The sequence below is a fragment of the Bufo bufo genome, chromosome 3, assembly GCF_905171765.1.
Source record: "Bufo bufo chromosome 3, aBufBuf1.1, whole genome shotgun sequence".
In the NCBI taxonomy this organism is placed as follows: domain Eukaryota; kingdom Metazoa; phylum Chordata; class Amphibia; order Anura; family Bufonidae; genus Bufo; species Bufo bufo.
The window spans coordinates 268,030,781-268,043,986 of NC_053391.1; the positions used below are offsets into that span (position 1 = coordinate 268,030,781).

The 13,206-nt window shown below is 45.1% G+C and overlaps 1 protein-coding gene across 1 annotated transcript in view; it reads left to right on the forward strand.

Annotated features, from left to right (window-relative positions):
• The window catches only part of PARL (presenilin associated rhomboid like), a 111,928-nt gene that overhangs the window by 39,522 nt on the left and 59,200 nt on the right, over nt 1–13,206 (forward strand). The window contains exon 9 of the mRNA XM_040422209.1: nt 11,640–11,737. Within this exon, the coding sequence (XP_040278143.1) occupies nt 11,640–11,737 (98 nt within the window). The remainder of the gene's footprint in view (nt 1–11,639; nt 11,738–13,206) is intronic.

The window sequence follows — 13,206 nt, forward strand, 5'->3', positions numbered from 1 at the left end:
AAAACATTTTTTTTGTCTTAAAAATGAAATCATTGTGTAAAACTTACATAAATAAAAAAAATAGTATACATATTAGGTATTGCCACGTCCGTGACAACCTGCTCTATAAAATTACCACATGATCTAACCTGTCAGATGAATGTTGTCAATAACAAAAAATAAAAACGTGCCAAAAAATCTATTTCTTGTTACCTTGCCGCACAAAAAGTGTAATATAGAGCAACCAAAAATCATATGTACCCTAAACTAGTACCAACAAAACTGCCACCCTATCCCGTAGTTTCTAAAATGGGGTCACTTTTTTGGAGTTTCTACTCTAGGGGTGCATCAGGGGGGCTTCAAATGGGACATGGTGTAAAAAAAAACTGTCCAGCAAAATCTGCCTTCCAAAAACCGTATGGCGTTCCTTTCCTTCTGCGCCCTGCCGTGTGCCCGTACAGCAGTTTACGACCACATATCAGGGCCATAAATAATGAGTTTTGTTTGGCTGTTAACCCTTGCTTTGTAACTGGAAAAAAAATATTAAAATGGAAAATCTGCCAAAAAAGTGAAATTTTGAAATTGTATCTCTATTTTCCATTAAATCTTGTGCAACACCTAAAGGGTTAACAAAGTTTGTAAAATCAGTTTTGAATACCTTGAGGGGTGTAGTTTCTTAGATGGGGTCACTTTTATGGAGTTTCTACTCCAGGGGTGCATCAGGGGGGCTTCAAATGGGACATGGTGCCAAAAAAACAGTCCAGCAAAATCAGCCCTCCAAAAACCAAACGGCGCACCTTTCACTCTACGCCCCGCTGTGTGCCCGTACAGTAGTTTACGGCCACATATGGGGTGTTTCTGTAAACAGCAGAGTCAGGGCAATAAAGATACAGTCTTGTTTGGCTGTTAACCCTTGCTTTGTTAGTGGAAAAAATGGGTTAAAATAGAAAATTAGGCAAAAAAATGAAATTCTCAAATTTCATCGCCATTTGCCAATAACTCCTGTGCAACACCTAAAGGGTTAACGATGTATGTAAAATCAGTTTTGAATAGCTTGAGGGGTGTAGTTTCTTAGATGGGGTCACTTTTAGGGAGTTTCTCCTCTAGGGGTGCATCAGGGGGGCTTCAAATGGGACATGGTGTAAATAAACCAGTCCATAAAAATCAGCCCTCCAAAAACCATACGGCGCACCTTTCACTCTACGCCCCGCTGTGTGGCCGTACAGTAGTTTACGGCCACATATTGGGTGTTTCTGTAAACGGCAGAGTCAGGGCAATAAAGATACAGTCTTGTTTGGCTGTTAACCCTTGATTTGTTAGTGGAAAAAATGGGTTAAAATGAAAAATTAGACAAAAAAAATGAAATTCTCAAATTTCCTCCCCATTTGCCAATAACTCTTGTGCAACACCTAAAGGGTTAACAACGTATGCAAAATCAGTTTTGAATACCTTGAGGGGTGTAGTTTCTTAGATGGGGTCATTTTTGGGTGGTTTCTATTATGTAAGCCTCGCAAAGTGACTTGAGACCTGAACTGGTCCCTAAAAATTTAGTTTTTGTAAATTTCTGAAAAATTTCAAGATTTGCTTCTAAACTTCTAAGCCTTGTAACATCCCCAAAAAATAAAATATCATTCCCAAAACAATTCAAACATGAAGTAGACATATGGGGAATGTAAAGTCATCACAATTTTTGGGGGTATTACTATGTATTACAGAAGTAGAGAAACTGAAACTTTGAAATTTGCAAATTTTTCCAAATTTTTGTTAAAATAGGTATTTTTTGGTGCAAAAAAAATAATTTTTTTGACTTCATTTTACCAGTGTCATGAAGTACAATATGTGATGAAAAAACAATCTCAGAACGGCCTGGATAAGTCAAAGCGTTTTAAAGTTATCAGCACTTAAAGGGACTCTGGTCAGATTTTCAAAAAATGGCCTGGTCCTAAGGTGTAAAAAGGCTGTGTCCTTAAGGGGTTAAAGATGAAGATTCTGCCTCTTGGGATAAGGCACCTAGAATTGATGTGGCTATATCAAAAGTCTCCAGGAAGACGGCCCTACTATTTGAGGATACAGGAATATTAAAGGACCCTCTGGATAAAAAGGCGGATGCCTTTCTTAAAGGAGCTTGGGAGGCATTGACCTCCCTTTTTTAGGCCCAGCATAGCCTCCACTTGTACGGCCTGGTCTCTTATTGTCTGGTTAGCCAAGCTAGAGTCTCAGTTAAAAAATAGGTGCCCCCGGGAAGATATCTTGACCTCCCTCCCTACGATTAGGAAGGCAGCTGACTTTCTGGCGGATGCCTCAACTGACTCAGTTAGGTTGGCAGCCAGATCGGAGTGGGGATATTGCTTCCAAATCAAAACTCTGTGGAGTCCCATGTGAGGGGGAATACCTTTTTGGTCCAAGCTTAGACGATCTTCTGGACAAGGCGGCAGACAGGAAGAAGAAGTTTCCTGGTTTCCACGGATCTTTTTCTTATAAAAATAGATTGTCGGCCTTTTCGTCCCTTTAGGGGTAACCAGGAACAGGATAGAAAGGCCAGGGAAGACCGTTTCAGAGGTCAGAGGAAAAGCAGGAACTTTTTCTTTAACCAGTTCTCCTCGGATAAGAGAAAGTCAGACCAGCAATGACGCCAGAACTCAGGTAGGGGGCAGACTGAAGGACTTCTTAGCAGAATGGAGGAAAAAAATTTAAGCCCTTGGATTCTACAGTCGTGGCCAAAAGTTTTGAGAATGACCCAAATATTAGTTTTCACAAAGTTTTCTGCTAAACTGCTTTTAGATCTTTGTTTCAGTTGTTTCTGTGATGTAGTGAAATATAATTACACGCACTTCATACGTTTCAAAGGCTTTTATCAACAATTACATGACATTTATGCAAAGAGTCAGTATTTGCAGTGTTGGCCCTTCTTTTTTAGGACCTCTGCAATTCGACTGGGCATGCTCTCAATCAACTTCTGGGCCAATTCCTGTCCTTTGCCAAGATATTTCTCTCACACAGCATGGGTATATGTAAAATGACACCCAAAACACATTGCCCAACTTCTCCTGAGTACGGAGATACCACATGTGTGACACTTTTTTGCAGCCTAGGTGGGAAAAGGGGCCCACATTCCAAAGAGCACCTTTCGGATTTCACCGGCCATTTTTTACAGATTTTGATTTCAAACTACTTACCACACATTAGGGCCCCTAGAATGCCAGGGCAGTGTAACTACCCCACAAGTGACCCCATTTTGGAAAGAAGACACCCCAAGGTATTCGCTGATGGGCATAGTGAGTTCATGGAAGTTTTTATTTTTTGTCACAAGTTAGTGGAATATGAGACTTTGTAAGAAAAAAAAATCAAAAAAAAAAATCATCATTTTCCGCTAACTTGTGACAAAAAATAAAAAATTCTAGGAACTCGCCATGCCCCTCACGGAATACCTTGGGGTGTCTTCTTTCCAAAATAGGGTCATTTGTGGGGTGTTTGTACTGCCCTGGCATTTGATGGTCTCCGCAATCATTACATGTATGGCCAGCATTAGGAGTTTCTGCTATTCTCCTTATATTGAGCATACGGGTAATGAGATTTTTTTTTTTCGTTCAGCCTCTGGGCTGAAAGAAAAAATGAACGGCACAGATTTCTTAATTCGCATCGATCAATTTGGATGGAAAAATCTCTGCCAAAAAAAAAAAAGGAGGGGAAAGGCGTCTGCCAGGACATAGGAGCTCCACCCAACATCCATACCCACTTAGCTCGTATGCCCTGGCAAACCAGATTTCTCCATTCACATCAATCGATGTGGATGAATAAATCATTGGCGGGATTTTTTTTTTTTTTATATACAAAGTGTTTGCCAAAGCATATGAACACCGCCGCCTCCTCAGCTCATATGCCTCGGCAAACGTATCTTTTACTGCAGAGGAGAAATCTCGTCTTGCAGCGCCGCATACACTGACTTTTGTGTAATCTGACAGCAGCGCAATGCTTCTGTCAGAATGCACATCAGTGCTGCAGCTAGTCGATCGGTTGGTCCACCTGGAAGGTAAAAAAAACAAAACAAAAAAGAAAAAACCAGACCGCAACGCAATAAATTTATTAACTTTATAATAACTTTTGAACATAATGTTGTGGAAATTTTATTAGGATGTGTTTTTAATATATTGTGTATTGTCATCATGTCTCTCAGTGTCAGGGTAAACCATTGGAGTGGATATCTTCCCGTGTATGTCCTGTTACAGCTGCTGGGCGCAGAGGTCTCCGTCGGCGAATGGTCCATGTGCTAAGCACTGGGCTGTGGGCCGGGGGAGACTGATGTGTTCAGCAGAGCAGGGTTTTGTTGGCTGATGTATCGACGCCAGCTAGGGCCCCTGCGCAAGACGCGGATTTATTGGCTTGGCGTGGATGCATTTGTTAAGAGAACAATATAACGAAAGGAACGTGCGTTTGTTGTCTCTAGTGCGCCTGATCAGCCGCTGGAGATAATGATGTTGTCCTGTAAATAAACATGCATGAGGATCATAGTAATTTTATCTGGCATTGATCACTGAGCAAGGCTGGATAAAATTAGCTCCAGTGGTAATGGTAGATTATAGTTTGTTTGTTAGCTAGCTAGGTTATTCTAAATGATGGTATCTTATCTTCCTATCTCATCACTTCCTGTATCCTTGTCTTGGGCCAGCCCCTTTTTACACCTTTTGTTAGTAAATAAAGGTGAGCAGACTCAGGGGGGCGGGAGGAGTCTCTCAGGATTTTCTAAGAAGATGGTAACACGTGTGTTTGTCTCTGACTGGGGCTGAGGGAAGAGGGACACCTTTTTCCTTACACAAACTTTGATGCGAGCTGATTACAACTATTAATATTTACCACAACAATAACATATGAACTTTAACTTTTTGAACTGAACGTTAACTTTTTTACTTACCGGTGATTTTTGTTTTGTTTTTTGTTTTTTACCTTTATAGGACAAACCTCTCCTTCCCCATGGGACAATGTGCAAAGCGCAAATCGCCCAAAGATGTGGCGAAGTACATTATGCACTTTATCCCAGGTGAAAGGAGAGGTTTGCAGCAGCTGTGAGAGAAAGGGCCCTAATAGCCCTGTGTGCCTGTCCTGTGAGATGCAATCTCTATGCTAAGTCTACCTGTGTGTGGTACTTCCGGAAACACTCTCCAAAGCATAGGGCAGGGTGGTCAGGACAGTCAGGACAGAAATAGCGGGTGTCACGCCTTATTCCACTCCTGCTACAGACACAACATCTTTTTCGGGGTGACAGTTGGGTTAAGGTACCAGGAACGACACTGGGGAAATGTCGCTCGTGTAGACGGCTAACTACACTGGTGGATGGGGCCACGGAACCTCCTGGATACAGGAGATTCGCGATGATCTCTTCCTGAAATTTGAGGAAGGATCCCGTTCTCCCAGCCTTACTGTAGAGAACAAAACTATTGTACATCGCCAATTGAATCAAATATACAGACACCTTCTTATACCAGCATCTGGTGCGTCGGGAAACTAAATAGGGAGCCAACATCTGGTCATTGAAGTCCACCCCTCCCATGAGCGCATTATAGTCGTGGACTGAGAGGGGCTTTTCAATGACACTGGTTGCCCTTTCAATTTGTATGGTCGTGTCTGCGTGAATGGAGGAGAGCATGTAAACGTCACGCTTGTCTCTCCATTTCACCGCGAGCAGTTCTTTGTTACACAAGGCAGCCCTCTCCCCCCTTGCAAGACGGGTGGTAACGAGCCGTTGGGGGAAGCCCACGCGACTAGGTCGCACGGTGCCACAGCAGCCAATCTGTTCTAGGAACAAATGCCTGAAGAGGGGCACACTTGTGTAAAAATTGTCCACATAAAGATGGTACCCCTTGCCAAATAAGGGTGACACCAAGTCCCAGACTGTCTTCCCACTGCTCCCCAGGTAGTCAGGGCAACCGACCGGCTCCAGGGTCTGATCTTTTCCCTCATAGATACGAAATTTGTCGGTATAGCCTGTGGCCCTTTCACAGAGCTTATACAATTTGACCCCATACCGGGCGCGCTTGCTTGGGATGTATTGTTTGAAGCCAAGGCGCCCGGTAAAATGTATTAGGGACTCGTCTACGCAGATGTTTTGCTCGGGGGTATACAAATCTGCAAATTTCTGGTTGAAGTGGTCTATGAGGGGCCGAATTTTGTGGAGCCGGTCAAAAGCTGGGTGGCATCTGGGACGGGAGGTGCTGTTGTCGCTAAAGTGCAGGAAACGCAGGATGGTCTCAAAACGTGCCCTGGACATAGCAGCAGAGAACATGGGCATGTGATGAATCGGGTTCGTGGACCAATATGACCTCAATTCATGCTTTTTGTTAAGACCCATGTTCAGGAGAAAGCCCAGAAATTTTTATATTTCGGAAACTTGGACTGGTTTCCACCGGAAAGGCTGGGCATAATAGCTTCCCGAGTTGGCGGATATAAATTGTGTGGCATACCGATTTGTTTCTGCCACGACTAAGTCCAAGAGCTCCGCAGTCAAGAACAGCTCAAAAAATCCCAGGGCCGAACCGATCTGAGCTGTCTCAACCCGAACTCCAGACTGGGCGGTGAAAGGGGGAACTACAGGTGTGGCTGAAGTTGGTGACTGCCAATCGGGGTTTGCCAGCACCTCAGGGACTCTAGGGGCTCTATGGGCCTGTCTTTGCGGTGGCTGCGACGGGGTAACTACTGCACGTGCCACCGTACCAGCTTCAACTGCCCTTCTGGTGCTCGCCACTTCACCATGTTGTACGGCAGTGCTGGTACTAGGTCCAGGGAGGGCTGCGCTGCTGGTGTATGCCTCACCACGTGATCCGACAGCGCCAGCCCCACTCTGCTGCCCTTGAAACGGATCCTGCACAACCTGTGGTCTAGCGACATGGGGCCGGGTACGCCTGGTGCTATCAGGGACCTCAACCTCCTCGTCTGAACTTTGGGTCAGACTGCCACTGCTCTCTACAGGTTCATATTCTGACCCGCTAGATTTGTCAGATGAGGGTTCCCATTCCTCATCCGACTGGGTCAGAATCCTGTAGGCCTCTTCAGAAGAATACCCCCTGTTTGACATTTGGACTACTAAATTTAGGGGTATTCCCTGAGACTACCCAAGAAAAAAAGCAAGCCTGTCTTACAAAAGGGAGGCTAGCGAAGTACCGGAGGCCGCTGCGGTTGATAAAAAATAACAAAACTGATTTTTTTTCTTATCGCAGCAGCGCTTGGAAAGGTATTGTGCAGTGATCAAAAAATATAATATTTTTTGTCACTGCGGCGGGGCGGGCGTGGGTGAACGCCCGTGTGGGCGACCGGTCAGGCCTGATCGGGCAAACACGGCGTTTTGGGTGGAGGGCGAGCTAAGGTGACACTAATACAATTATAGATCTGACTGTGATCAGTTTTGATCACTTACAGATACTATAAAAGTACAAATGCTGATTAGCGATACGCTAATCAGCGAATCAGTGACTGCGGTGCAGTGGGCTGGGCGCTAAACGATCGCTAACTACCTAACCAAGGGGCCTAAACTATCCTAAAACCTATCAGTCAATACCAGTGAAAAGAAAAAGTGACAGTTTACACTGATCACTTTTTTCCTTTCACTAGGTGATTGACAGGGGCGATCAAGGGGTTAATTCGGGTGATGGGGGTGATCTGGGGCTAAGGTGTAGTGTTGGTGGGTACTCACAGTGATGTCTGCTGCTCTGCTGGAACCAACCGACGAAAAGGACCAGCAGAGGAGCAGACAAGCCATTTAACACATCATATTTACTAATATAATGTGTTATCTGGCTTTTCATTAGTTTTTTTTTAAATCATCAGCTTGCCAGCGACGATCATTGGCTGGCAAGCTGATGACCCGACCCCCCTCTAACTATTGCCGGCCCGCGATGCGCATGCGCATGCCGGCTTTGAGCGAAATCTCGCGTCTCGCGAGATGACGTGTATATGCGTGACTCTGCGCAGGGCTGCCGCCTCCGGAACGCGATCCTGCGTTAGGCGGTCCGGAGGCGGTTAATGACAGCAATGAAATGCAGTGGAAAGGTTTTTTGGGATTAAGTTAATTTTCATGGCAAAGAAGGACTATGCAATTCATCTGATCGCTCTTCATAACATTCTGGGGTATATGCAAATTGCTATTATAAAAACTTAAGCAGCAACTTTTCCAATTTCCAATATTTATGTAATTCTCAAAACTTTTGGCCACGACTGTAGATACCATCGGCAGGGGCTTAAAATCTGAATTCCTTCAGTCTCCTCCTGCCGGATTCTTACCAATTGTCGATCTGTCTTGGGCTCTAGGAAATCAGTCATAGAGGAAGAGGTATTAAAATTAATAGAAAAATTGGTTTTAACCCCGGTAACGGAAGAAGAAAAGGGCAAGGGGTTTTACTCGCCACTTTTTCTGGTCAGAAAACCAGGCGGTTCTTTCAGAACCATTATAAATTTAAAAAAATTAAACCTCTTTCTTCAACCCAAAAGATTAAAAATGGAGACTCTACGATCAGCTATCAACCTCCTATATCCTCAGTGCTTCATGGCCGTTCTCGACTTAAAAGACACGTACTACCACATCCCCATTGCGATAAAACATCAAAGGTTCCTAAGGGTGGCAATCTACCTGAAAGGTCAACTGGAACATTGTCAATTTTAGGCTCTCCCTTTCGGTCTTTCCATGGCCCCGATATTGTTCACAAAGCTGGTGGCGGAAATGGCGGCCCACATAAAGGAAAGGGATATTCTCTTTATCCCTTACCTAGACGACTTCTTAATTGTGGGTCAGACAGAAGAAGCCTGTAATTCAGCAGTATCAGAAGTCTGGTCCATTTTAAACAAATTGGGTTGGATAATAATTGAAGAGAAGTCAAGACCCCATCCAGCAAGAAGGCAGACCTTCCTGGGCTTAATCCTGGACTCATCTCTCCAGAAATGTTTTTTACCTACAGAAAAGGTGGATATTGTTCAAAACAAGATCAGAAACCAGGAGACCAGTTACCTCAATAAGAACAGCGATGTCAGTCCTGGGCTCCCTCACGTCTTGCATTCCGGCAGTAAGGTGGGCACAGCTACACTCCAGAGCCTTACAGTGGGAAATCCTGTCCAATTGGAAGGGAAGCAGGTCCTTAGACTCAAAGCTGAAGATCTCAGTCCAGTCCCTCCAGAAGCTATCCTGGTGGTTAGATACGGAGAATCTTATCCGGGGTGCCCCGTGGAAGACGGACAGGTTAGTTTGCCTGACCACGTACGCAAGTCCTTGGGGGTGGGGAGCCCACATTCAGGGAACTTTCTTCCAGGTTCGTTGGGACCCCTAACAGAGAGTAAAATCCTCCAATCTAAAAGAGTTGATGGCGGTCGGCCTTGCAATGAGGGCGTCCCTCCCAAAAATAAAGGGAAGAGACCTAAGGATTCTTTCGGACAACAGAACTGTAGTCTCCTATTTGAACAAACAGGAAGGGACAAAATGCAGAGCCCTCATGGAAGAAGCTTATGTCATTTTGGGTCTGGCAGAGAGAGTGTGCACCTCGATCTCAGCAGTTCACATCAGGGGTGTGGAAAACAAATAGGTGGATTTTCTGAGCCGGCATACCCTGTCTCAGGGGGAATGGTCTGTAGACCCTTTCATTTTCCAGAAAATAGTGGATCTTTGGGGCATCCCAGACATCGACTTATTTGCTACCCATTTAAACAAGAAGGTGGCAAGATTCTATTCCCTGAACCAAGCGGGATCCCCTTGTGGAATATATGCCCTGGCGCAGGAGTGGAAATTCTGCCTGGCTTATGCCTTTCCCCCTCTTCCCTTGATTCCCCAGGTTTTACAGAAAATCAGGGAAGAGCGGGCCACAGTAATTCTAATCGCCCCCTTCTGGCCCAGGAGGTCCTGGTTCACGAGGCTCCGGACCATGTCTGTCTCCGATCCCTGGGTTCTTCCGGCGGTCCAGGGCCTTCTGAGCCAGGGACCAGTAATGCATCCAGCCGTGGACAATTTACACTTAACGGCCTGGATTTTGAGAGGTGGCTATTAAAAAAGGAAGGGTTCTCAGATGCTCTAATCTCTACCCTGCTAAAGAGCAAAAAAGAAATTACAGTTGGGATTTATAGCAGAATTTGGCACAAATTTCTAGATTTCGCCCAGATCCAGTTGAGGGACATTCCTTCAGTTGCTCCTCTGCATACTATCCTTGAGTTCCTTCAGAATGGTCTAGAAATAGGTCTAGCAATCAGTACCCTGAAAGTTCAGGTCTCTGCCCTGTCTGCTCTGTTTAACCAGAACATAGCCGGAAGCCCTTGGGTTTCCAGATTTTTCAGGGCCATTGAGAGATCTTCCCTAGTTTCGGCTCCGAGGGCCCCCCCCTGGAGTCTAGAAGTGGTGTTGAAGGCATTATCTGGGCCCCCCTTTGAACCCATTGATCCCATCTCAATCAGGCATCTAACTTTGAAGCTGGCCATTTTGATAGCTTTAACCTCCGCCCGCAGGATTGGTGAGATCCAAGCCATTTCCATCAACCCTCCGTACACTTTAATCTTAGAGGACAAAGTTATTATTCGTCCTGACCTGGCTTTTCTTCCAAAAGTCGCCACCAAATTTCACCGTTCTCAGGAGATTGTTCATCCTACCCTTTTCCAAAATCCTTCCTCGGAGGAAGAAAAATCTCTTCATTGTCTAGATGTCAAGAGAGCCCTTTTGGCCTATTTGTCCTCTACTTCTTCTTGGCGGAAGTCTTCTTCACTCTTCCTGCAGTTTCAGTGGAGGAACAAGGGTTCAGCTGCCTCAAAAAGTTCTATCTCGCGGTGGGTCGTTTCTGCCATTTCCTTATCCTACCTATCCTCGGGGTTGTCTGCTCCTGTTGGTCTGAAGGCTCACTCGACCAGGGCGGTAGCTGCTTCCTGGGCAGAGAGGTCCTCTGCCCCAATCGAGAGAATTTGCAGGGCAGCCACCTGGTCTTCACCTTTTCACCTTTTTTAGGCACTACAGGCTGGACTTGAGCTTTTCTGGAGATTCTTCCTTTGGTAAAGGGTTTCTGCTCTCTCCTTCCCACCCTTAGGGATTACTCTAGTAAGTCTCCGGTGGTGCTGTCAGGGGCGATAGGAAAAATTGTATTACTTACCGGTAATTTGATTTTACAGAGCCCATGACAGCACCCTGGTTTTCCCTCCCTGGTGGTCCTTCTATACTGCACGGGTGTTGCAAAAAAAAAAAAGTTTAATTACATGTCTAGCATGTGTTGGCGGCCTTCCTCCGATACTTGGAAAACTCACTGAAGGGGAGGAGAGTGTCCGCCCATTTTATTCTGCAGGTTTCCTGTCTCTGGAGGGCGGATCCTCCTCTCTCTGGTGTTGCTGTCATGGGCTCTGTAAAATCAAATTACCGGTAAGTAATACAATTTTTCAGAAACTTCCTAATTTTTCATGTATTACAGAACAGATTTTCAGGGAGCGGGAGCGATCTGTATTTGATGAAATTCACCACTGAGAAAGGTGATTTGAGTGATACTTAAGAGATCCCCACTGTGGTGTCCCTAGTTTTAACTACACTGCCTCAAATTAATGACTGTTGTGATCATGTTATTTAGACATTTGCATCTGAATTAGTTTTCGCTATTCACACAATAAAGTGCATCTTATTTGAGTTTTTGTTCCTTAATCTATTTGATGGTTATCTTACACAGGCTCTCAAGGTTATCCTTGCTTTGGATTCTATGGGTTTGGTACTGGGCTGGAAGTTTTTTGATCATGCAGCTCATCTTGGAGGAGCACTTTTTGGAATGTAAGTTTTCCATGCTTTTTATTTATTTATTTATTTGTTTTGTATTTTGTAACCTTTTAAAATGTTTCTGTAAAATCATTAATTCTCTAAAATCCATCTGGTCTTACTGGACTAAAAAGTATTATAACAGATTGTTGGAGAAATCAATCTAAATTACTGTTGTCATTAATGAATGAATTCTAGTGTTTCTTGTAATATTTTACTGACCTATGAAGGGGAATGGCATAACTGTTGCCAAGCTGCTTCTTTCCTTTGCTGCCAACACATTGGCATTTCATCTGAGATGTGAACAGCCTAGTCTTGTATGACAGACCTTGCTAGGGATACACTACCTAGCAACCCTAGTCATTTATTTTGGGTTGTGTGACACAGTGAGAGGTTTGGTCTGGGAAAACAGGTATTTTCCTCCCAGCATGTGCTGATGGGCTGATTTACAGCCAGGTGAGGTCAAATACCGGTCCGGGTTTTGGCAGCACCTGGCTGTCCTTAAATAGGCAGCTGGGCTCAGAAGCCATGTCTCTGTGTTGGGATCTGGGAGCCTTGTGTCTGGATGAAGGCTTGCTACCTGTTTGGCGTGAAAGCAGGTTGGTGCTGCTATGAGCAAGGACTCTTTGAGGCAGAATTGCCGCATGGTGTGAATTACCACCAACACCGCAAGGTGACTTTATGCTTGATTTTGACTGCTTGTTTTGTCACTTGCCTAAAGTGTGAATAAAACGCTGAACTGTTTGATCTAAAGAACTTGTTGTTGCCTCTGTACTGAGTCTGCTTATCCTGTCTACCAGAGCGAAACGCCACAATTGGTGGAGGATGCGGGCAAGAGCAGTGAGGCTGGCGTGAACGACGATATTTTTGGGTTTCTGTATTTTTCAGGCACGGTTGTATGTCGTACATTAAACCAGCTGTATTACAACCAGTGCCCCACGACAAAATGGAGGCGGTTGTGAAGTCCCTCATGAAGGCTAATCTGCAGCAGCGAGAGACAAACCTGCAGCAACATGAGGCTAATAAGCAGCAGCAGCAGGAGACCAACCAGTTGCTGCTACAACATGTGATGGCTTTGCAGACAGCAGGAGCAACGCTGAGCGTCCACGATGCCCGGAAAGCATTCCGTGCCGTGTTTCCTAAGATGACCCCCCGCAGACGACATCGAAACCTACCTGACTATATACGTGAAAGTGGCCATCAGGGAAAGCTACCCCGTGACCAGTGGGCTAAGGTCGTCGCTCTGTTCCTGGCATCCGATTGCCAGTGGGTGTATTTCGACCTGCCGGACGATCAAGCGGCTGACTACCAGAAAGTAAAGGGTGAAATTCTGGCAAGACTGGGGTGAATGTGTTGGTCCCGGCCCAGCGGGTGCATCGGTGGGGGTTCAACCTGGCTGAGCCTGCAAGACCCCAGTATTATAACTTACTTCACCTCTTGCAAAAATGGCTACAGCCTGATAGGGTTGTTTCGATACCAAAATT